At 41.5% G+C, this 25,043-nt stretch overlaps 1 protein-coding gene across 4 annotated transcripts in view; it reads left to right on the top strand.

Moving 5' to 3' along the window:
• luzp2 (leucine zipper protein 2) overlaps positions 1–25,043 on the top strand; it is a 210,215-nt gene that overhangs the window by 158,295 nt on the left and 26,877 nt on the right. For all 4 annotated transcript variants that reach the window (XM_051724394.1, XM_051724396.1, XM_051724395.1 and 1 more), the window contains 3 exons: positions 7,732–7,794; positions 15,491–15,565; positions 15,794–15,961. In XM_051724394.1, the coding sequence (XP_051580354.1) occupies positions 7,732–7,794; positions 15,491–15,565; positions 15,794–15,961 (306 nt within the window). The remainder of the gene's footprint in view (positions 1–7,731; positions 7,795–15,490; positions 15,566–15,793; positions 15,962–25,043) is intronic.

Below are 25,043 nucleotides of genomic sequence, written 5' to 3'. Positions count from 1 at the left end.
TCATCAGGTTCCTAAGAGGCGCCAGGAGGCTGAATCCCTCCAGGCCACGCCTTGTTCCCTCATCGGACCTCTGTAGTTTTTCAGGGTCTACAGAGAGCCCCCTTTGAGTTTTGCAGTCAGCCGGGCTTAAGGCACTCTCCTTGAAGACTGCCCTCCTGACTGTGCTCACTTCCATCAAGAGGGTAGGTGACCTGCAAGTGTTCTCTGTCAGCGAAACGTGCCTGGAGTTCGGTCCGGGCTATTCTCACGTGATCCTGAGACCCCCGACTGGGCTATGTGCCCAAGGTTCCCACCACTCCTTTTAGAGACCAGGTGGTGAACCTGCAAGCGCTGCCCCAGGAGGAGGCAGACCTAGCCCTGTCGTTGCTGTGTACGGTGCGTGCTTTACGCATCTATTTGGATCGCACGCAGAGCTTTAGAATCTCTGAGCAGCTCTTTGTCTGCTTTGGTGCACAGCGGAAAGGAAGCGCTGTCTCCAAGTAGAGGATCGCCCACTGGCTTATTGACGCCATAACTGTGGCATGTCTCGCCCAAAACATGCCGCCCCCGGTAGGGCTACGAGCCCATTCTACCCGTGGTGTAGCGGCTTCTTGGGCCCTGGCCAGAGGTGCCTCTCTAACAGACATTGCAGAGCAGCAGGCTGGGCAACACCCAACACCTTTGCAAGGTTCTACAACCTCCGGGTGGAACCGGTTTCGTCCCAGGTAGTGGCACGCAACACAAGCGGATAAGCCCTGGATAGCCGGCCGGGTGTATCGCTTGCACATAGCGCCTTCCACCTCCTTTTGAGCTGAAGACGTGCGCTGTTAATTCCCAGTAGTGTTCACGAAAGTTGTTCCCTGGTTGACTTCCTCCAAGCCCTGTGGCATTCGAGTTTTCGGAGAGACTCGCTGCCGGCCCAGTACACGCGCTGACTAAGAGCCCGGTTCTGGGGTAGGTGCTCCGCATGTGGCGGTTCCCTGTAAGGCTAACCCCATGCGATCTATATCTTCCGCTAGTTCGTTTCCCTACTGGCAAACTGCGTCTTCCTTGGGCAGAGCCCCTCAGTCTCCATGTTGTAGTAACTCCTCCATTGAGCAGGATCTACCTTGAAGGCTCTCCACATGGTTGGAAAGACCATGTGATGTATTCTTCCACTTAAATATCCCCCCCTCTCTTGGGGCGAGGTGTGGTCTCCGCGGTGTCCTCCCCTTGGCAGGGACACCCCCCGACTAGACCTGGCGGCCCAGTCGGATAATCCCCCTTCTTTTTTAGGGAGTGGAAAAAGAGAAGGGGAAAGAGGCCACGACTGGGTTAAGCCTGTCTCTATCTCTGGGTAGTCGACTTGTCCCCAAAAAGGGCCGTTCGACACTCATAACTTTGTTGGGGGAGGTTACGTGTCGACCTGGTGTGCTGGCTATGAGGCACACAGCAAGTCTGCCCACCACACACCGCCAGTTCACGTAACACAGTTCAGCCTTGTGGCGTTTTGTATAGGGACCCCTAGTGTCACTACATCGACACCAACGTCGAGTGAGTGACAGATAGGGAACGTCATGGTTACTGGTGTAACCTCCGTTCCCTGATGGAGGGAACGAGACGTTGGTCCCTCCTGCCACAACGCCGAACTACCCGCTGAAATGGCCAGACCTTATATCGGCTCCTCAGCGTAAAACCTGAATGAGTGGTTGCATACCAGCTCCTTTTATACCCGTATGTTCGGGGGAGTGGCATGCAAATACCACTCGCCAATTTTCATTGGCCTTTTATCAAAGACCAGAGGTGTCTCGGGCTCCCAAGAGTGACCCCTAGTGTCACTACATCGACACCAACGTCTCGTTCCCTCCATCAGGGAACGGAGGTTACACCAGTAACCATGACGTTTTTACACTTATATTTCATACTTGTGGAGCTTTGATGATAATTAAGTTTAGAAATTACTTTTATTAGTGCCATCTAGAATTAATTAATAAATAAATTTGCCATTAAAAAGGTTTTTCTCTGACAAAATTTCTCCATCATTCACTGATAAATGTGAGTCCCGCTATGGGCTTAAGTAGTGAATTTTGCAAAGGTTCCATCACATTCAGTTCCCACCTGTTGTCAGAGGATTCATATGATTTGTATGTCTCTAAAGTGGTGTACATACTGTACATGAAAGGATTTACATTTTAGATGCTGTCAGTATCTTGGAATTGTACATTTCAGTGTCTATTCAAATCACAAAACATTTCATGTACATTTTATTCTATCTATGAAAATTAAAAATCTGAATGGGGTCACTTTTTGCCTACACAAAATGTTCTGGTTACTTGTGTAACCTCCATTCCCTGATGGAGGGAACGAGACATTGTGTCGATGTAGTGACACTAGGGGTCACCCTTGGGAGCCCGAAACACCTCTGGTCTTTGATAAAAGGCCAATGAAAATTGGCGAGTGGTATTTGCATACCACTCCTCCGAACATACGGGTATAAAAGGAGCTGGTATGCAACCACTCATTCAGGTTTTGTGCTGATGAGCCGAGACAATGTCCCGGCCATTTCAGCGGGTAGTCCAGCGTTGTGGCATGAGGGACACAACGTCTTGTTCCCTCCATCAGGGAACAGAGGTTACGCAAGTAACCAGGATGTTCCCTATCTGTCACTTACTCGACGTTGTGTCGATGTAGTGACACTAGGGGTCCCTATACGAAATGCCACAACTGGCTGAACTGTGTAAGACCACTGTGTGCCTCGTAGACAGCGCACCAGGCCGACACGTAACCTCCCCCAACGCTGTTATGAGTTTCGAAAGGCCCTTCAGGGACAAGTCGACTGCCCAAAAGATAGAGACAGGCTAGCCCAGTCGTGGCCTCTTATCCTCTCTTTTTTTTTCTCTCCCCAAAAAAAAGTGAAATTTGTTAACCGACTGGGGCCACCAGGTCTACGTCGGGGGGGTGTCCCTCCCAAGGGGAAGACACCGCGGAGACCACAAACCGCCCGGTGGGGTGGGGGGTGGGGGTATTTTGAGTGGAAATACATCACATGGTCTTGCTGAGCTTTGTCGGAAGTATGTCATGTGGAGTAGTCCCATGGTAGGTCCTACCCTATGGGGGAGGAGTTTCTACAAACATGGTGACTGGGGCAGAGGGGCCTCTGCCCAAGGAAGACGCAGTTTACCAACAGGGAAACGAATTAGCGGAAGATATACGTCGCATGGGGTTACCTATGGGGAACCAACACATGCGGAGCACCTACCCCAGTACAGGGCTTAGTTAGCACATGTACTGAGCCGGCGGCGAGTTTCTCTGCAAACTCGTCTGCCACAGGGCTCGGAGGAAATCATCCAGGGCACACAGTTTGTGAACACTGCTGGAGTCAACAGTGCATGTCTTCAGCTCAGGGGAGGTGAAAGGCGCTATGCGCAAGTGATACACCCGGCCAGCTGTCCCGGACTTACCTGCTTGTGCCTGCCACTACACCGGACAAAACCAGTTCCACCCGGAGATTGTAGAACCTCGCAAATGTGTTGGGTGTTTCCCAGCCTGCTGCTTTGCAAATGTCTGTTAGAGAGGCGCCACTGGTCAAGGCTCAGGAGGCCGCCACACTCCTGGTAGTAGGGGCTCGTAGCCCTGCTGGGGGCGGCACGTCCTGAGCATGATATTCCATTGTTATGGCGTCAATGACACAGTGGGCGATCCTCTGCTTGAAGACAGCGCTTCCTTTCCACTGTACACCAAAGCAGACAAAGAGCTGCTCAGAGACTCGAAAGCTCTGTGTACGATCCAAATAGATGCATAAAGCGCGCACCGGGCACGGCAACGTCAGGGCTGGGTCTACCTCCTCCTGGGGCAGTGCTTGCAGGTTCACCACCTGATCCCTAAAAGGGGTCATGGGAACCTTGGGCACATAGCCCGGTCGGGGTCTCAGGATCACGTGAGAGCGAATTCCAGGCACTTGATGGATGATGTATGCCACCGATGCCATGTTGTCTGTCCGAACTAACACACACTTGCGCTGGATCAATGGCCGAAACCTCTGCAGGGCGATCAGAATTGCCAACAACTCGAGGCAGTTGATGTGCCAACGCAGCCACGGGCCTGTCCAGGAGCTGGCAGCTGCGTGCCCGTTGCATACAGCGCCCCAGTCCGTTTTGGAGGCATCTGTCGTAACCATGACGTGCCTGGAGACCTGCTCTAGGGGAACACCTGCCCGTAGAAATGTGAGGTCGGTCCAAGGGCTGAAGAGGCGGTGACAGACCAGCGTGATGGCCATGCGATGTGTCCCTTGGCGCCATGCCCATCTCGGGACTCGAGTCTGGAGCCAGTGCTGAAGCGGTCTCATATACATCAACCCGAGCGGAGTGGCCACCGCTGAGGATGCCATATGCCCCAGGAGCCTCTGAAACAGTTTCAATGGGACCACTGTCTTCTGTCTGAATGCCTTCAAACAGGTCAGCACTGACTGTGCATGCTCGTTCGTGAGGCACGGCGTCATTGAGACTGAGTCCAACAACAGGCCGAGAAAAGAGATGCTTTGAACTGGGAGGAGCTTGCACTTTCCCCAGTTGACCCGAAGCACTAGTCGGCTGAGGTGCGAGAGCACCAGGTCCGGTCGGACGTACCGGCGGGTGGAGACTCGTGGCGGGGCGGAGCCTGAGGTGCCACGCCGTGTCGCGGCCATGCTGAGTTCAGGGACATTGAAGCACTTACCTGGCTCCTTGTGACCACCCCCGGAACAGCCTGGGATGGGGAGGAAGAGGCCTGTCCTCGTGACCCGTGGAGACCGTCACATCGGGGGTGGATTTGTGCCACAGCTGGGCGCGCAGGGGCGGGGAGACCGCTGCTGGAGCGCCAAACCTGCCAAAATAGAATGGTGGACGGTGGTCGTGATGACGGCAGTACGCACCGGGTATGTGACCCAGGGAACAAGGAAACTCTTTTGCTGAACTCTTGGGTACTGCAGCCACTTGGGCATGCGGCAAAATTAAATGAAAAGGTAACAAAAGATTCTCCTACCAGCCCTTCACCAGGGGATGGAGTGGTCTGTTTACCACCTCCAGAGCAGCAGGTTTCGTCGTCCCTGTGTCGCCCGTCTCAGGGGCACTTTGAATCTTTTCGCGGGTTCTTGGTGGCCGGCCGTGAGACGGGTGGTGTCTGCTTCCTGCATTGGGCTCCACGCTGGGGCCGGGCCGCAGGGGCGGGCTGCAGCGGAGCCGGTGCAGTCACCGCAGGGGGACGCCCTTGGTGATGAGCAGACGGGGTGCGGGATCTTGAGCCGTGCCTGGGCAGGATGTGCCAGACAGCCTCTGTCTGCTGCTTCACCGCCGAGAACTGCTGGGCAAAGTCCTTGACGATGTCGCCGAAAAGACCAACCTGGGAAATGGGGGCGCCAAGGAACCGTGCCTTGTCGGCCTCTCCCATCTCGACCAGGTTGAGCCAAAGGTGGCGCTCCTGGACCACCAAGGTGGACATCGCCTGCCCGAGAGACCGTGCTATGACCTTCGTCGTTTGGAAAGCGAGGTTGGTCGCCGAGCGCAGCTCCTGCATCAGTCCCGGGGCGGAACTACCCTCGTGCAGTTCCTTTAGCGCCTTGGCTTGGTGGACTTGCAGGAGAGCCATGGCATGCAGGGCGAAGGCGGCTTGTCCAGTGGCACCGTAGGCTTTGGCCGTCAGGGATGACGTAAACCTACAGGCCTTGGATGGGAGCTTTGGGCGCCCGTGCCAGGTGGCGGTGCTCTGCAGGCATAGGTGCACCGCAAGCGCCTTATCCATCGGGGGGATCGTTGAATAGCCCTTGGCCGCCCCACCATCAAGGGTAGTGAGGGCGGGGGAGCTGAAAGATGGGGACTGGGCAGTAAAAGGTGCCTCCCACGACCTTGTCGGCCCCTCGTGCACTTCCAGAAAGGAACTGGGGTGGGGCGTGGCTGTGAGCAGCACCACGAGCTCAGGAGCCAATAATCGAGCTGTGAGGGTTCAGGGGAGAGCGGAGGGTTCCACTCTTGCCCGACGCTCGCAGCTGCCCGGGAAAGCATGTACGTCATCTCCGCATCAGCCTGTGACTGGACGACCGTACCCGAGGGGGGGAGCCCAGCTGAGGCTTCCGCATCCGACTGGACGAGCCTGCTCTCCGATGCTGCGCTCGAGAGCTCATCATGTTCGCGGGCTCTGAACAAGAGGTCGAACTTGCCATTAGACGAGCCGGCAGACTCATCCGGAAGCCCGATCGGGGCAGACGAGCGTGCTGGGGAATGGGAGGTCCGTGGGGGGATACCCGGTGGAGATGGTCCCATTGGGGTCCCCAAATCGCCCCCAGTGCTAGCCGCGCTGGCCTCATACCCGTAGGTTGAAGGTCCGAGGCGGGGAGCCGCTGGGGTGGCTTGCTTTCTTATGAAGGCAAGCCGCGACCGCAACGTTCTCGCAATGAGTACATGATCCATCCACGAATGCTCTCTCCGCGTGGGTAGCGCCCAGACATGAAAGACAGCGATCGTGACCGTCAGAAGGTGAGAGATAACGAGGAATAACACACAAAAGGAAAGGCATCTTTAAAAAGACACGTCTTTAAAAAGATGTTTCGTGTGTGCTGCTCTTTTAGAGAAATATACTCTTTTTTTAGAATATACTCTTTTATTTCTGCCGAAGCACCCAGGGGCATTCTCTGCAGTGCACCAGTGCAGAGGGGGGAGAAGCCGCTGCAATGCGCCGTCAGATCCAGCAGAGGTGAATGAACAGCTGTGGGAATTCAGCTCAGTGAGCATCGACCGTTCGGCTCCGAAGAGAAAATCTGAATGAGTGGTTGCATACCAGCTCCTTTTATACCCGTATGTTAGGGGGAGTGGTATGCAAATACCACTCGCCAATTTTCATTGGCCTTTTATCAAAGACCAGAGGTGTTCCAAGAGTGACCACTAGTGTCACTACATCGACACAATGTCGAGTGAGTGACAGATAGGGAACCCATTATAAACTCCAGTCCAAACGTTTTCCCCTAGTACAAGGTTTCTAGAAACAGCTTGCAGATGATTGTTATGAACTCAGGAGTCATGTATTTCTACCACAATTATTCAGCCTTTGAGACTCGAGGCATGGACAGCAAAGAAAACACACGTTGCGTCTTTACTGGATTGTTCTAGAATCAAAATTACAAACTCAAAGTAATTTCATACAAGTCAATTGCCATGGTTGACAACTAAATGTAAGTGTTTTGGCCCACGTGATTTTACATCTCTAAGAGACGAGAGTAATGGAGTCCCATTAGTTTTGTGGAGGTATAGTACACTTCAGTTACTGAGTGATTACTGAAGACACTGAGGCTACACAGAAAGAGTGTGTGTGTGTTTGTGTGTGTGTGTTGTGTGTGTGTGTGTGTGTGTGTGTGTGTGTGTGTGTGTGTGTGTGTGCATGTGTGTATGTGTGTGTGTGTGTGTGTGTGTGTGTGAGAGTGAATGTTTACAACTGTGGCAGCAATCCACAGGCAGCAAGCCAAGACATTGCCATGCCGTGGACTGAGTGTTATTGTGTGAGTGTGTATGCCTGGGTGTTGATCTGTTAATGCATTTGCATCACTGACTGGTCCCTGCAGTCCACAGAAGGGAAGACTTTTATATTACCTTGCACAGTGAAGGTCTCTCCTTTGAATTGGAGAACTGCCTAGCAAGCGTTCACAAAAGAACACTTTGGCATGGCCACAAAAACCTTGCTACACAATCTAAAACCAATTTTGCTATTTGAATAAGCTAACACATATTTTCTCTTATCTTCCTTTTGCAGTCCAAAAAAATCCAAGCCCAACTGAAAGAGCTGAGGTATGGCAAAAAGGATTTAATTTTCAAGGTAAGCACCAAACAAAGAGGATGTGTCATTACTGTAGCCTTGCATGGTGTGCAGGTGCCTAAGCACCAGCTTGAAAAGATCATGTTACCTGAGCAGGTGGGCCACAGGCCTGAAGCTCACATTGAGTCCTGTGAACCATATACAAGGTATGTTGGTGATCAGTGTTGGGTGTAATGCATTACAAAGTAATCTGATTACAGTTACAGACATGAATTACGTTACTTGGATTACACATTTATTGCTAAGACAATAATATTATGTAGAATGCATTTTAAAATGTATTACATTCCAATGTTAGTACTTTTATGTGTGTTACTGTGTCAGCTAATGAGCATGCTCTCTAACAAACCACCATGGCATAGAGGACACGTATCGAGGTGACGGCAGATGAGTGAGCGGCGTTACTATGGACGCAGCAGAGTGTAGTTGTTTATTCAAATTGAAAATGAAAGCAAAGCATTTCCAGTTTTCATGCGCTCACAATCAATCTCAGCAAGCACTGTGTTAGTGTTACAGATGTGCAAGTGATAAAGGATACTCAATTCGTCCGAGCACAAGCAGGGAGGTAGAAATAATCTACTCGCTGTAAAGTTGTGTAAACACACACATGCTGCCCATGTACACACACAAACAGACATACTGTACATGCACACATACTCATGCATGATGCAACACACAAGCAAACCTGTATATGCACACCGCAAAGAAACAACAAGCATTCAAATACACAATGGTTTTACTGTCAAAGCTGTTTGCATATGTGTTTTCAGAAATGTTTTCAGTTCATTAGTATTCTTTCACACCAACACAAACACAGGTAAACAAGCATACTGTACATATACATGCCACACACAACTTAGAAGGTTGTAGATGGCGGACACACACACACACCTGAAGATACTACAACAGCATATTTGAGATAAGAAAGTTAAGTTGCATTTTTAGAAATGCATTGGATCTCTTAAGTTGCTGTCTTTGTCATGTTGCTGTAATTTTGTTATTGTTTTCAGTCAATATGAAAGCTCTAAAAGAGCTATTAGTGTCATGTTTGTATTTTTCGTAGGTTTGATAGGTTTTAGAAACCTATAAAGTAACTTCTAAGTAAAGTAATTAGTAATCTTATTACTTTACCATGAAGTATTCAGTAAAGTAATATGATTGCAATTTTTATAGAAGTAATCAGCAATCAGTAGTGGATTACTTTTTTGAAAGTAAATTACCCAACACTGTTGGTGATTCAGTTTAAAACACCAATCAAATGAGAGATTTTAGGGAAAATCACTGCCCCTCTTAAAGAGTCCAAATGGAGGTTGCAAGGTACGTAAAAGATATTTGCTTGCAAAAAGCATACAGAAAAATGCACAGACCACTTATTGCAAACTTAAGACTTTTACCTTTACCTGTGCATTATGTTTATGCTCTGAGGAAGATCATCTGTGGCTAAAATATTTGCTGGCATGCCAGAACACAGCTGCTCTCTCAACAAGTGGTCTGTGCATTTTTCTGCATCATAGTGATCACTTGATGCTTTATTTTTACTTCATTTTAAATAATTTTGTTCCTTTGAATTTATTGTGTGCTAAACCACTTTTAATAACTGTGAATTCTGAGATGTTTAACCTAAGATGTGAATGTCAGTGTCATAAAAATCATTTTCAATTATCTGCATTTTTGACACAGAAAAATAAAACAGAATAGGGTAATATGCACATTCTAAATAAATGGTTTGACCTTTTTATGTGAGCATGAGAGTGAAGATTCATGTAAAAAATTGTGACCTTTCCTGCCATGTAGGTTGACCTTTCCTTTATTGACCTTTATTTGCAGTGTTAGATGGGAAAATGTCAGCAGATATTTACAGCACTTTGCCCTTTGGTACTATCATATAAACACTCTGTTCTCACACAATATGCAGCACTTTAACAACATTACTTCCTAATCAAGAAGACAGACTAACATTTTGCCAACTGTGTACTTTGTATTTTTTAAGAAAAAATATAAAATAATAATAATAATAAACTCCATGATCAATTATCATAATCAGTTGTGAATAAAAAGTGGCATGCACATGCTTCCTCAGATATTTTAACCAAGTGGATTTTGAATAATAAAGCATGATTATTTAAGGTAAAAAAGTGTTTGTCTAAAACACTGTGGCAGAAATCATCCATTTACTTGTCATCATTTGCTCAGTCCAATCAAGTCGCATCTTCCAGCAAAACATTTTCTTCTAACTGAAATTTCTTTCATCATCTACCCACACTCATGTCACACTATGACGTTTTTTCCCATGGAACACAAAAATAGTTATTATCACATTTTCAAAGTGGCTCTTTTCCATACAGTGACAATGCCTGGTGGTCACTGGCTGTCAGTTGTGCTTTTTGGTTTATTAAAATATTAAATGTTAGGTTGTTATTTAAAATTCACGTCTCTTTGCATGCTTAGTGAAAACTGTAACACCAGTCTGACATGTCATGAACTTTCATAAAGAACTACTAAGTGTTTTTATTTTTTTATTTTTTTTTTAATCCTAAAACACCAAGTGAGCCAGGAATGTCACTGGTGGCCCCTTTAAAAAATATCCATGACATCTCTAATTATTATTATTATTATTATTATTATTATTATTATTATTATTGGTAGACGTGGCTCTATGAGGGAAAAGTCTTTTAAAAAAGCAATATCCAATCTGGGCTTACTTTCCTCTAATGTGTTTTTATCTGGGAGACTGAACATCTATTTCTGCTTCCAGCTTCCCCATTTGAAACTGATTTATAGGAAGATTATTCCTATTCCTTTTATATTCATGATTAAAGAAGTCCTTTTCAGAGTTTATATCTAGAGTTTTGTTCAATAATGTGAAGCAAAGGAATGGTATTCTGTGGCTTTGGATAGCACATCACATCTTGAGAGAGAGAGGAGAGAGAGAGAGAGAGAGAGAGAGAGAGAGAGAGAGAGAGAATCAGCAAGACTTCTTTGTTAAAGCAAGATTATTTTCTAGATCTTGCCAGCATTAAATTGATTTTTTTCTAATTCAAAGCACAGCCATTTATCATAATCATGTTTTATTGTATTGGAGTGAAGTGGCTGAATTATGTGCATGTTGTCAAAGAGAGAGAGAGAGAGAGAGAGAGAGAGAGAGTGCAACATATTGCGTGGCATTGTGCTGTTTACCAAAACTTATTTGCATAGAGTATTCTAATTTACTTGGCAGTGCCTTTTGCACAAACCATCAATTCTCTAACAATTCCTCTGGCAATGTAGGCTTATCTTGTTTTAGGATTTGGCTTTGATTACATTAGCATGAATGTGCGTGTTATTTAGGAGATGGATGTGTTGGTTTTTGTCATTTTTTTATATTTTTTAATTTAAAAAAAAATAATAAAATGAATTAGCAAAACTATCAAAACATTTTATCTCTGTAGTGGCACCTTCTCTATTGAGCACTGCCATCTTGCAACAAGTCTCTCAAAATAATTATAACAGGGTAATTTAAATTTTAAATTAGGTGAAGGGAATTGCATAATAGCTTGTTATAAGTCACAATCAGAATGATTCCAAAGTTATTTTTGTTAATTATACTTTGAAAACACTTTTGTTTTTTGTTTTTTTGGTTCGGTTGTCACCCAAAGTTATTGTATCGCTTCAGAAGACTTGAAATATATCACTCTAGTCATATGGATTACTTTTATACTACCTTTATGTACTTTTTTGAGCTTGAAAGTTTTGATCAGATTGACTTGCATTGTATGGGGGAAAAAACCGCTCAAACTTTTTATTCAAAATATATTTGAATAAAATATATCCACAGAAGAATGTCATATGGGTGATTTTTTTTTTTTTGTGAGTGAATTTACATTTAATTCATGGGTGAACTATTCCTTTAAGGAACTAAAAGAAGAAAAACAAATTCAGAAGTTTTGTGAACACATTTTTTTTATATTTCATAACTCCAAAACTAACTAAAATTAAATTAAATTGACCACAAAATAAATGTAGTTTTAGTTTTTGATACACAGTATATTATAAAATTGGAAACCTTTACAACCCATCCTTATTAAACATGAAAATGTCACTAGATACAGTAGCTATAATTGGACAGGCCAATAGACTATCTTATCTAGTTTTTGGATTTGGCTTTGCATGTTAATTAGGAGATAATGAATGTGTTGGTTTTTGCAATTTTTTTTATTTATTTATTTTTATTGGCAAAACTATAAAAAAATATGTTTATCTCTGTAGTGGAACCTTCTCAGTTGGAGCACTACCAACTCGAAACAAGTCTTTCCAAACACTTATATCAGAGTAGATTCAATTGTAAATTAAGAGAAGGAAATTGCATAATAGCTTGTTATAAGGCACAGTCAGAATGATTGCAAAGTTATTTTTATTAATTATGCTTTGAAAACACTTTTCTTTATAAATTGGCAGCTGCTAACAAGCAATTAATGATATTCCACAATCTACTGTAATTATTGTAATTTCACCTAGATTGAAAAAAAAACTTTTCAACTTTTTGCTATAAATCTATTGCAACAGTCAGTATACTTTATCTTCATAAAGTCATAACTTCACTTATAATGCAATTAAAAAATATTAAAGGTTTGATTCTTAAACCCCATTAATTTTATTTTCACCTGCTTGTGAAGTGTGTGTTTTGTTAGTCGACGTTATCGACAATGTCGACGACAAAAAATTGTTGACAAAATCTTCGTTGTCGAATAGTCATTTGATCTCATTTAACATAACATGAGATCACATTAGAGCACTGCAGCTCGCCCCTGACTGAGGAGAGGAAGAATTACACAGCTCACAATCCAGATGCACTCTAAACTTTCCAAACAGCTTTAGGTGATGTAGATCGCAAAGTATGAGGGAATTATAATGCAAAAATACAAAATAAGTAAATACAGAAGTACTCCCGTTGTGGAATAAGTGGAGCCAGAGCTCTTTAAAGGAAACACCCCGGCATTACATCTTAAATGCAGTTATATTTAACAAACTCCGAAACTGGCATTTCTCTGTGCAGTCAGCGCCTCTTCTATGAGTTGTGCGAATGTCCTGATCTAAGGGGGAGAGATTGAAACTGCACCCGGCTGAGGCACACTGTCACAGGGACGCTCATCCCTAGAGCATGCACACTTGCTGCAGCTAGATTATAACGTGATGGCTCGCGACTTATTGAATCATAATATATGTCACTGTGCATTTCTTATCGTGAAGAAAATTGGCAATATGTAGCTCTATTAATAAGAGAGAGTTTGTTTTTTTGAGAGTTATAGATGGATTGAAGTGAACAGAAAGGTGAGAGAGGGTAGTCTTCGCCCCATTAAACAGTACACTGCAACAAAATAAGTTTTTGATTTGTTTTTGTTTTGGCTTGTTTTCCCATATAAATATCTAAAACTCCTTTAAAACAATGTACATTTACTTTAGGAACAATACTGCAGAAGAAAAAATTGTTCTTTGAAAATGTTGAATATAATATAAAAAATACAAATATTTTTAAAATATCTAAAAATCCTTTATAAAAGATGCTTTCACCTGAGAAGCAGCATATAAGATATTTAGACTTGCTTTTAGAGAATAGATCATGAATATAAGTATATTTTGTCTTTACTGCACTCGCAGAAGTATAACCACATAAAGAGAAAAAATACACTTATATACAAAATACACTTATATTTAAGATACATTCTCTTAAAGCAAGTCTAAATATCTTATATGTTGCTTCTCAAGTAAATGTATCTTGTTTTAAGGATTTTTAGACAATTTTAAATGGAAAACAAGACAAAAACAATTGATAACAATAGGATTTTTTGCAGTGAATTTCTTTACCGAATTAAGCTTAATAAAAAGTATTATTTTCCCCTTTAATTCAGTGTATGTAATTTAGAGGTATTTTAAAAAAATGATTTTGTCCTCTTTATTGTTAGTAAGCACGTTTAATACAACCTTTTAATTCAGGGAACAAGCTGAATAATCATTTAAGAGCTAATGATTAATCATTGCAATAATCACCGAATAGTCGAATAATCATTCTAATAATCGTTAGATTAATCGATTATCAAATTAATAATTAGTTGCAGCCCTAGTATGTGTGTCTGTGTGTGTGTGTGTGTGAGAGAGACCAGAGCAGATCAGGTGGACAGCCAGGAGACCCAGGAGACCAGAGTAGATCAGGTGGATGGCCAGGAGACCCAGGAGACCAGAGCAGATCAGGCGAACGGCCAGGAGACCCAGAAGACCAGAGCAGATCAGGCGGATGGCCAGGGGACCAAGGAGACCAGAGCAGATCAGGCGAACGGCCAGGAGACCCAGAAGACCAGAGCAGATCGGGCGGACGGCCAGGGGACCCAGGAGACCAGAGCAGATCAGGCAGATGGCCATGAGACCAAGGAGACCAGAGCAGATCAGGCAGACAGCCAGGAGACCCAGGAGACCAGAGCAGATCAGGCAGATGGCCAGGAGACCCAGGAGACCAGAGCAGATCAGGTGAACGGCCAAGAGACCCAGAAGACCAGAGCAGATCAGGCGGACGGCCATGGGACCAAGGAGACCAGAGCAGATCAGGCGGACTGCCAGGAGACCCAGGAGACCAGAGCAGATCAGGCGGATGGCCAGGAGACCCAGGAGACCAGAGCAGATCAGGCGAACGGCCAGGAGACCCAGAAGACCAGAGCAGATCAGGCGGATGGCCAGGGGACCCATGAAACCAGAGCAGATCAGGCGGACGGCCAGGAGACCAAGGATACCAGGGCAGATCAGGCGGATGGCCATGAGACCAAGGAGACCAGAGCAGATTAGTCGGATGGCCATGAGACCAAGGAGACCAGAGCAGATCAGGCGGATGGCCAGGAGACCCAGGAGACCAGAGCAGATCAGGCGAATGGCCAGGAGACCCAGGAGACCAGAGCAGATCAGGTGGATGGCCAGGAGACCCAGGAGACCACCTACGAGTAGGGACTGGATCAGGAGGCCTGGTTGGTGGCCACAGGGCTGAACCAGGGTCAGGAGGCCTATGTGGTGACCACAGGTTCGAGATAGAGGTCGTTCCCGAGTCTGACCCTGTGGTCGTAAGCATGGGCAGAAACCTGGGAACGACCTCCGTGTTCGTGGACATGGGCAGAGACTTGATAGCAGAAGCCCTTCTTTTCCTCCTCTGATAAACACTGGAACAAGGCAAAACTAGGAACTAGGAAATAAAACAAACGTTACATCCATGATAGGAACTGGTACATGAAATGGAGAAAACACAAGGCAACACAACAGTGAATCATGACACAAGCATACTACTTCCATTGCCCAGATAGCATGTTGTAATCAGCCCTCTGCTTCACATGTCTCAATGAATCAGCTTTTGACTTCACACACAGTGTCACAGTCATATACTGTAGCAATATCTATGAAACTAAACTAATGACATAGTGAAGGCAGGTCATTACGTATTTCTGCTTGAATGAAGAGTATAATGCTCAATTATATTGTGTAAGCAAGCATTCATAGTAGGGTTTAAATAAATCTTACCTTGCAGAAAAATGTGGTTCTTTGGTTTATTTCCTGAATATGCACCATTTCTTTAAGTCACTTACAGTAAATGTCTTCCATTACAAAAATGGATAGTTTGGACTTAAGAGTCTTGCCAGATTAAGTTTGGCAAGATCATAAGAGGAGAAATGGATCTTCTGTGCAGGGTCAGCAATTGATGGACCTGGAGAATAAACTCAGAGTTGCCAAAGATGAACTGGAGAAGGCTGCACTGGATAAGGTGAGCCTGAGTATTTCAGGAACCCATCATTCCAATTCACTGTTCCCTTTGGCTATATTTTAAAATGTAAACTTTCAGAATGAATTATATTATCTTTTTTGGCCAGGGATTTTGCAATTAAGGCAGTGAGCATGGAGCAAATGGTTTGAGGACAAAAGGATAAGATGACAGAGTGAGGAACATTTGCCCATTCATCTCATGTGTGTTGTCTCATTTAATTTGTTGCAGGAGTCACAGTTGAAAGCCCTGAAGGACACAGTGCATATCTGCTTTTCGTCTGTCCTACACAGCCAGACAGGACGTTTACACAGATTTCCAGCCACACCCACCAACCTGTTGAGGTATTCTGCCCTGGTCAACAACTCAAGAGTCACCTTTCAACAGCCCCATGCAAAGGTACAAACACCCCAAGTGAACAATCTGACTTTGATGAATTCGTAACACAGCTCATATTTTTTGACTGATAATACAGAAATACATCAATCATCCATTGGGATGAGTACATTTCTCTGCATTATAATCACATCATCTCTCTTCTTAGTTAGTCTTGGCTAAATCCATAGTTTATTCCATTTTGCCACTTTTCAGTTTTTCCGAACACTGTTCCTGGAGGCTCCCCAACTGTATCCATTTTGGACATCTCCCTACTCAAACACACCTAATTAAACTCATCAGCTCATTAGTAGAGTACTCCTAGGGTGCTTTCACACTAACACTTTTTGTGCACACCCGGGTTCGAATGATGTCAAAGTTCAGTTTGTTTGGATGATGTGAACTCTGTTTTCCAGATTTCAGGTGTGCACAGGCGAACCACACCTGAGTCCACTTAGGAAGTTGGTCTGGGGTACAGTTCATGTGATCTCTGGAATGGTTCGCTGCTAATATGACCCCAAACGTACCAAATCGCGAAAGTGAACCACTATTTATGATGTATAAATCACGTCTTTGCGGGCAATTACTGATTGCAGTGATTGTGGTATAATGCATTTCTCGTACCTGATTGTGTCCAAATAAATCGCCTTCAGAGAGCACCTCACATTCTTGCAATGCAATTTCTTGCAATCATGGCAGACAAATACTAACATTTTCATATCACTGCACATTTAATGCATCTGTGGCAGATAAATGTAATTATCATTCTTTGCATGGAAAGTTTTGGTAGTAAATCCAAAAGATGAATACTTCAGTAAAAAAGTGAATCTGTCATCCTTCTGAGTTGTTACCTAGTTACAGAGGTAAACAGCTGCCGCTTGTACCATTGATGACACAATCGGACCACAGTTTGGACCCAAATAATATGATGTGACCAGAGATTGGTGGGGGCAGGGGGATGGGGAGGAATCTAATCTGGGCTGGACCAAGCAATTGAACAAAGTGTGAAAGCACCAATAAACCTGAAATGGGTGTGTCAAATAAGAGAGATATCCAAAATTGGTACTGTTGGCGGGCCTCCAGGAACAGGGTTGTGAAACACCATAATGTCATTGAAGCTTCAGCCCATTTTAAATATTATAATTCAGTGATTCCAAACCAACCTTTTTGTAATTAACTTTTTTACACATACAGTCACTTTTTCAAGGATTAGCTTACCCAAAATTTCTCTTATCATTCATTCATTCTCATGTCATTCCACACCCATATGAATTTCTTTCTTCTGCAGAACACAAAGACAGTATTTATTTTGAAGAATGTCTGAGCTGTGTTTTTTTTTTTTTCTCCATACAATACAAGTCACTGGGGATCAAAACTTTCAAGCTCGGTTGAGACATCCAAGACAAATAAACAAATAGAGATCTAAAGTCTAATTCCATTTAATTTGGAGCCTATCCAATGAAGCCTGTGTACAGTGTTCCTCCTTTTATAGCGCTGCACTTCCGGTTGTATATAAAAAAAACAAAATTATTATTGTGCAAACGGACCAGGTTTAAGCGTGAGGACATGTGAATGAGGACTTTCTTCTCTCATGAGCGTGCCATGGAGAGCTAGGCCGGATGTTAAGATTTTATTGAAAAAGGACTTAAATTTTGTTCCGGTTGTCATCAAAGCTATTGTATCACTTAAGAACACTTGAAATATACCACTCGAGCCATATGGATTACATTTATGCTTCCTTTATGTCTTTTTTGGAGCCTGAAATTTCAGATTGACTTGCATTGTATGAGAAAAAAACAGCTCAAACATTATTCAAAATATATTTATTTGTGTTCGGCAGAAGAAAGAAAGTCAAATAGATTTGGAAAAACATGATGGTGAGTAAATGTGAATTTTTGGGTGGAACGGAAATTAAATAACATTTCTTTGTACACCTTTTTTTTTTTTTTTTTTACATTTCATGACTCTAAAACTAACTAAAATAAAATAAAGTTGAACTCAAAATAAATGTAGTTTTAGTTTTTGATATATTATAAATGTATATTATAAAATTGGAAACCTTTATAACCCACCATCATTAAACATGAAAATGTCACTAGATAGCTATAATTCGACCAACAGACTAGAGGGCCCTGAGAAATTTCATTTTATTAAACATATTCATGATATCAGTTAATACATTATCTTTGGCATCCCTAAAATACTAAAACTAAAATAAAAACAGTAACACTTGGTGAATTATGTACTAACATAAACAAACAATGAACAGTTGTATTTTAATAAATAAACATAAAGTAAGATTAGTAAATGCTGTTAAAAATAATTTTTCGTTGTTAGTTCATACCTAACGCATTAACTATTGTTAATGAATAGAATCTTGTTGTAAAGTGTTACTATAAAAACAAATGTGCTCAAAATATATAATAAATAAACAGTCTTGGAGTGAAACTAAAATAAAAAACTGAATTGAAAGGACAAATTGAAAATAAAATAGAAATCAAATCAAATTAATTATTCAAAACTATAACCTTGTTACAGAAGAGCAGTTGGGAAACACTGTCAATCCACGGAGGACATATCCCCATTCAAACGTGTCCAAGGAGGAACTGCTCAGTGCATAAAGTCACTGAGAAAACAAGCTATTACCAGTGCTTGATTTATTTAGCAGACAGTGTGGGAGAATCTGCCTGTGATTCTTTTTTTCTTTTCTCCCAGATGATGCAGTAAGGATAGGGAAGCATGCAGCCTTAGTGAGAAATCTTGATCTCATAAGCACTACCCAGAGGACAGTGCAGTACTGTTTGATTATGCTCCAGTAATTTTGTCCATAACTGAGAGGTCTCCATAGAACAGTTTCACAGAACATCAAAAGACCTCATATAACTAGACTTTCAGGCATCAACTAATTCCCCCCTCCCCCTCCAGAAATAAGTTGAATTTTAGGGGTGGAAATACAAAAAGGCAAAATACAGTAACTACTTCTACAGCTGAGAAAACTGGCTTCCAAGTTACTTGGTTTTTGTATGGATTTTGTAATTTCTCTGAATCTGAACATAGTTGAGCCAAACTCATCTGTCACAGGGCAGATCATGTTCTAACGAGACTCAGTTTTAACAAAATGTGTAGTTACTGTGTTTTGCATGATAGTATAAATAAAACTGGGCATGGTACAAATGTACAATTATTAAGCTCTCATAAAGACATGAAGTAATACTACATTTGTCTGATTTCTCTCAAATCAATTTCCTGTATGATAGAAGAGCTTCATCTCGAGTTCTACGCTGCTTTCAACTAAACATTCATAGGATAACTTAAAAGTCAACCTTGACACAAAAGTCAAGATTTTGTTCATGGCAACATCCTTACTGCATGTACTGTACAAATACCAAGATGTCCACTTCAGTGGTCCCATAAGTTCCTCAAGTACAAATCTTTTTTTTTCCACTCAAAATAAGTGGATGAACAGAGGGCATTTTGTCTTCTGTACAGTGTCCCATTCAGCATTACATTACAGTCTCTATTCAACAACTATGTTGGGAATGTAACAAGCCTTAATCCCTTGCAAATAGCTGTGCAAAACCTATGCTATCAGCCAGTACACTCTATTCTCTGCTGTTGAAAGATTCATCAACACAAGGTTTTAAGTAACAGCCAGTTTATATGAAGTATGCATATATTATTTAATATACAGATCTTACTTTCTCTTTAGGAGATATTTAATACTGTTGCAATTTTAATTTCATGTATTTTGTTACACTTACTACTTTCCAGTGTTGGGTGTAATCTAATTACAAAGTAATTAGTTAATGTATTATAATAACTTTTAAATAATAATAAAAAAGTAGTGTGATGCATTACATATTAAATTCTAGTAATCAGATTACAGTTACTGACTTTCAATTAAGTCTATTGCTTTTAAGTACATTTCTTGGGTTTCACATTTCTAAAATAGCCTTATTTATGTAGAATTTAAACTTTTATTATGTTCATGTGTATGTCTCTTTGGTGACATTTGAAGGTCATAATGAGAAACAAAATATCAATACCACTGCTTTCCCAGCAGGTAGTATCTGTACCAAGCATCCATAAGCTCATCTAAAACCAAGGAGGCAAAGCCGATTAATTAAACAGGTGTTTTGAGCAAATGAGTGAGACACGAATCCTTCATTTGAATAACTCTTTACAACAGTTGCCCAGTGGTGTTTTGTTGTCCTCGTGAGAATTGTTTTGAGAAAAAAAAAAAAAAAAAAAAAAAATATATATATATATATATATATATATATATATATATATATATATATATATATATATATATATATATATATAAAAACATAGCATTTGTGATGTAAAGCTTGTAGCAAGATTCATGCATATATTTGATTCCAGGTCCTAAAGTGAAATGTACAATACAAGAGGCATTCAACTTCTACTGTTCTTTAAACTTACCATAAGATTATATCTTTAAGTTTACCAACCATCTCAAAGTTTCAGTATCCCAGCAAAACAAACTGTGCTCTTCACCAACCCAAAACGAAGATTTTCATTCAACATGATCACACAGGAACTCAACATGTTGCAAACAAATGTCCCGGTACCCTGATATCTCCCCCATTCTGCCGAGTTAATGACAAGCAGCATCTCCCATCAGACATATTTGCATCAATTCAAATGTGTTCCCCTTTTCCTGTGGTGCAACTGCGACAGGTTTTGTTCCTGTTGAAACCAAAAAGCAACAGTATTTACCTAATCCATGATGAGCACGATTTGGAGGTTGCATTTTAAGATTACATATTTACTTCACTGATGGTAAGATTTAGGGTTAAGATTAATAAAATATGGATTCCTATTGACTGTATTACATTGTTTACAACTAAAAACAGTTTACTTTAGAACTCATTCTTGGTGCCACTCTGTGTACATTTCACAAAGAAACTGGATCTCACGCATGCCAAAACGTCCAACAACACTTCCAGCTTCAGCCCCTGAGGCAGTAGTTCAAATTATTGACTTATGAACTTTCGACCTACTGTCGCCGAATTCACAGTGTAATCAGTTGTTTCATTCTTCTACATACCTGTGCAAAGGAGAATGTGAGCAACAGAGTGTGTATTTGGAGGTATATTTGTAACACCTTAATCTTTAAAGTTTATGCATTTATAAGTATATTTTTATGTATATGACTGAGCACTCAATTGACAATTGACTTGGTCCAAAACTGGCTCATCAAAAACTGGGCCTGCAACAAATATCACACTGATTTGTGATGTAGAAGCAATAAGTGTGTCATATTCTATTTCAATCACTCTGAAGAGCAGAGTCCCTAAGCTGATTATTGTTATATCATTACTCCTCCAGAGAGACAGGTCAGCGAGTGTAGGAAGTTTGTAATCATAGTATTTACCTCATTTGTCTTCTCTCAGTGAATAAGTGATAGAACGTGAGAAGACCTCTGCCAGAAGCCCTGCCCCCACTCTGTGTTTTCCTTAATGTTCTTAAATTCACACCAGGGGTGTAAAAATACTCAGAAATTATACTTAAGTGAAAGTATGGATAATGAGTGGACATTTTACTCAGTTAAAGGTCCAAGTATCTAGCCAAAAACATACTTGAGTGAAAGTAAAAAAGTATTCACATTAAATTGTACTTAAAGAGCACCTATTATGATTTTTCAAATATGACCTTTCATGTAGTGTGTTATATAGCTGTTTGTGAATGTAAAAAAGTCTGCAATGTTTCAAAAATCAAAGTGCACGAAATATGGAGTTTTTGACAACCAAAAGAAAGAACCGATTCTGAACACCTGAAACGAGTCGTTAGTAATTCCAGACTTCCAGACAACAAAAAATCCGCCTCTGGTCTGTTTACATGTACAGCCAGTGCAGGCTGTTAGCCTGTTAGCTGTTAGCCTCTGCTAACCGGTTAACTCATGTTATTGTCAAACTACATATAAACTTACCACTGAGAAATATCCTGTTCTCGTCATGCTTGCGATGGTGGTTCAGGTTGATCTTCCGATGTATCACTATCGGACTCGGGCTCAAATTGGTAAGGTAAAACAGAAATGTTTTCAGACGGAGCTGAAACTCGGATATGGTAGTGGGCGTTTCCTTTCCGACACGCGCTGTAAGCGGTAGACCAATCACAACAGACTGGGACATCTGACCAATCAGAGCAGAGTAGGCTCTCTGAAAGGAGGAGTTTAGAATGAATCCTTTAGAACGGATCTTTGAAGGTGTCGTTTTTGACACTGGGAAAAAAAAGTAATGCTGCAATTTAAATTATGAGCAAGTTAAAGTGTTTTTTGACCTTGGATGCATGTAAATCTATTGTATGAGACCTTTAAAACAAAATTAGGCAAGTTTAAAAATCATAATAGGTGCACTTTAAGTATTAAAAAAGTAAAAAGTAACTTATTTCCTAGCTAGTATGAAATCAAGAGAGGAGATTATCTGAGAGGGGATGTTGTTAAATTTGATTGGTTTGTTAAGCCGCCTTTTTACTGTCTCTGACAACTGTCATATTTATCCCTCAGTGGCATTTGAAACCTGGTATTAGAATCATGTTAAAATTACTACATTTTTGCAAAATGATTTTTATGTGGCCTGTTTTATGTAACACAGCAATTTCCTGGTGGAGTGAACACTAGAGGTGCTAAAACAACAATGACTTTTAACCCCTTTCATTTAAATCACGAGTAAAATGGCAGATTATCAGTTTATAAACACTTTTCAATCTGTTCCTCACACAATGCTATCTTGTGACATATAAACACGTTTACTATAGTGCATGACTCATTGTGATGTTTGCATTACATAACCAACTACATTTTGTAAAGGACCAGGGTAAGAGTCCTGGAGAGCACGCGAGTCGACACATGAGACAAAAGTGTCATAGAAGCACCACAAAATGAACTGGTTGCTTCAGAAATTGTGTTTTTCATCTCACATTTGCTTTTTATGACACTATCAGTTAGGTTTATGTTTAAGGTTTAGGCTAGGGAGGTAGGTTTTGTTGATTTAAATCTTGATAGAACATTAACCTTAAAAACCTCATCTGTTCGGGAGAACATTTCACTTGCTTTTAGCTTCACAAAGTGGACATTTCACTCGGAACTCCCCTGAGATGTCAAGTCAACCATTATTTATCGAACACATTTAAAAACAACAGAAGTTGACCCAAAGTGCTTTACAGATCAAACAAATAAATGTACTATAACAGAGTTATATACTGCATATATATATATATATATATATATATATATATATATATATATATATATATATATATATATATATATATATATACAGTTGTGCTCAAAAGTTTGGTAAACCAAGAAAGATTTCAGCCACAACTGCCAGAAGAATTGTTCAGGATACAAAGAAAAACCCACAAACCCAGAAATACAGGCTGCTCTGGAAAAAGACGGTGTGGTTGTTTCAAGGAGCACAATACGACGATACTTGAACAAAAATGAGCTGCATGGTTGAGTTGCCAGAAAGAAGTCAATGCCACAAAAAAGCCCGGTTACAATATGCCCGACAACACCTTGACACACCTCACAGCTTCTTGCACACTGTAATTTGGAGTGACAAGACCAAAATTGAGCTTTATGGTCACAACCATAAGCGCTGTGTTTGGAGAGGGGTCAACAAGTATTGTGCTCCTTGAAACAACCACACCGTCTCTTTCCAGAGCAGCCTGTGTTTCTCCTGAGGTTACCTGTGGGTTTTTCTTTGTATCCTGAACAATTCTTCTGGCAGTTGTGGCTGAAATCTTTCTTGGTCTACCTGACCTTGACTTGGTATCAAGAGATCCCCGAATTTTCCACTTCTTAATAAGTGATTGAACAGTACTGACTGGCATTTTCAAGGCTTTGGATATATTTTTATATCTTTTTCCATCTTTATAAAGTTCCATTACCTTGTTACACAGGTCTATTGACAGTTCTTTTCTGCTCCCCATGGCTCAGTATCTAGCCTGCTCTGTGCATCCACGTGAGAGCTAACAAACTCATTGACTATTTATGCACAGACACTAATTGCAATTTAAAAAGCCACAGGTGTGGGAAATTAACCTTTAATTGCCATTTAAACCTGTGTGTGTCACCTTGTGTGTCTGTAACAAGGCCAAACATTCAAGGGTATGTAAACTTTTGATCAGGACCATTTGGGTGATTTCTGTTATCATTATGATTTAAAAAGGAGCCAAACAACTATGTGATAATAAATGGCTTCATATGATCACTATCCTTAAATAAAAGACAGTTTTAAAATAAAAGAAAGTTTTTTTGCATGATCAGTAATATTTTCAATATCAGTGCCAAAATTTTACAATTTCTGCCAGGGTATGCAAACTTTTGAGCACAACTGTATATATTTGCAACATGAATGATCAGTTTTGACTTCATAACCATCCAATCTGTAGAAGCAGCAGGTGTTTAGAATAAAGTTTTGGACAAAAACCATCAGTGTTTCTCACTTCGTGCTCATAGTTTTGAATAAATACATCATATTCAGTTGGGCGGTCACATACGGTCTATTTGAACAAATATTTCAACGTATCCAAAGCCCAAATGTGATCTGAAATTCCACCTCTGCAGATAGTTGGAACTCCACGCAGCTGTCGTGTGACACTCCATTTGAAATAACTGACCTCTGCTCTGTCATCTGTCATTTGTCGGATGCAGTGAAAAGGTGGCATCAGTCCAGTAAGATGAAAGAAAATGATCTGTAAAAATGTAATGAGTACTTTTCAAGTTTAAATAAAATTGTAAGGAGTAAAAAGTACTATTTTTTTCTTTGGAAATGTAATTAAGTAAAAGTACAAGTATTCCATTTAAATTGCACTTGAGTAAAGTACAAATCCCAAAAAATAATACTTAAGGATTTTTACTCAATTACTTTACACCCCTGATTCACACTAACTACACATCCATTTACCTTGATATGGGATCTCACTTCCATCACAGATAATCTGAAACATATTTACCTTTTTGTTCTGAAGAGTGTCTGAATTATTGCTTTCATCTTACTATATGTATGATACGCAAATATTGCACTTTTATAATAAACCATCTGGAGAATTTAACCCCTGTACTCTTTTTCTC

The sequence above is a fragment of the Myxocyprinus asiaticus genome, chromosome 18 (assembly GCF_019703515.2).
Source record: "Myxocyprinus asiaticus isolate MX2 ecotype Aquarium Trade chromosome 18, UBuf_Myxa_2, whole genome shotgun sequence".
Lineage (NCBI taxonomy): Eukaryota > Metazoa > Chordata > Actinopteri > Cypriniformes > Catostomidae > Myxocyprinus > Myxocyprinus asiaticus.
Note: the sequence above shows the minus strand (reverse complement) of the source record. Positions and strands in the feature narration are given on the sequence as shown.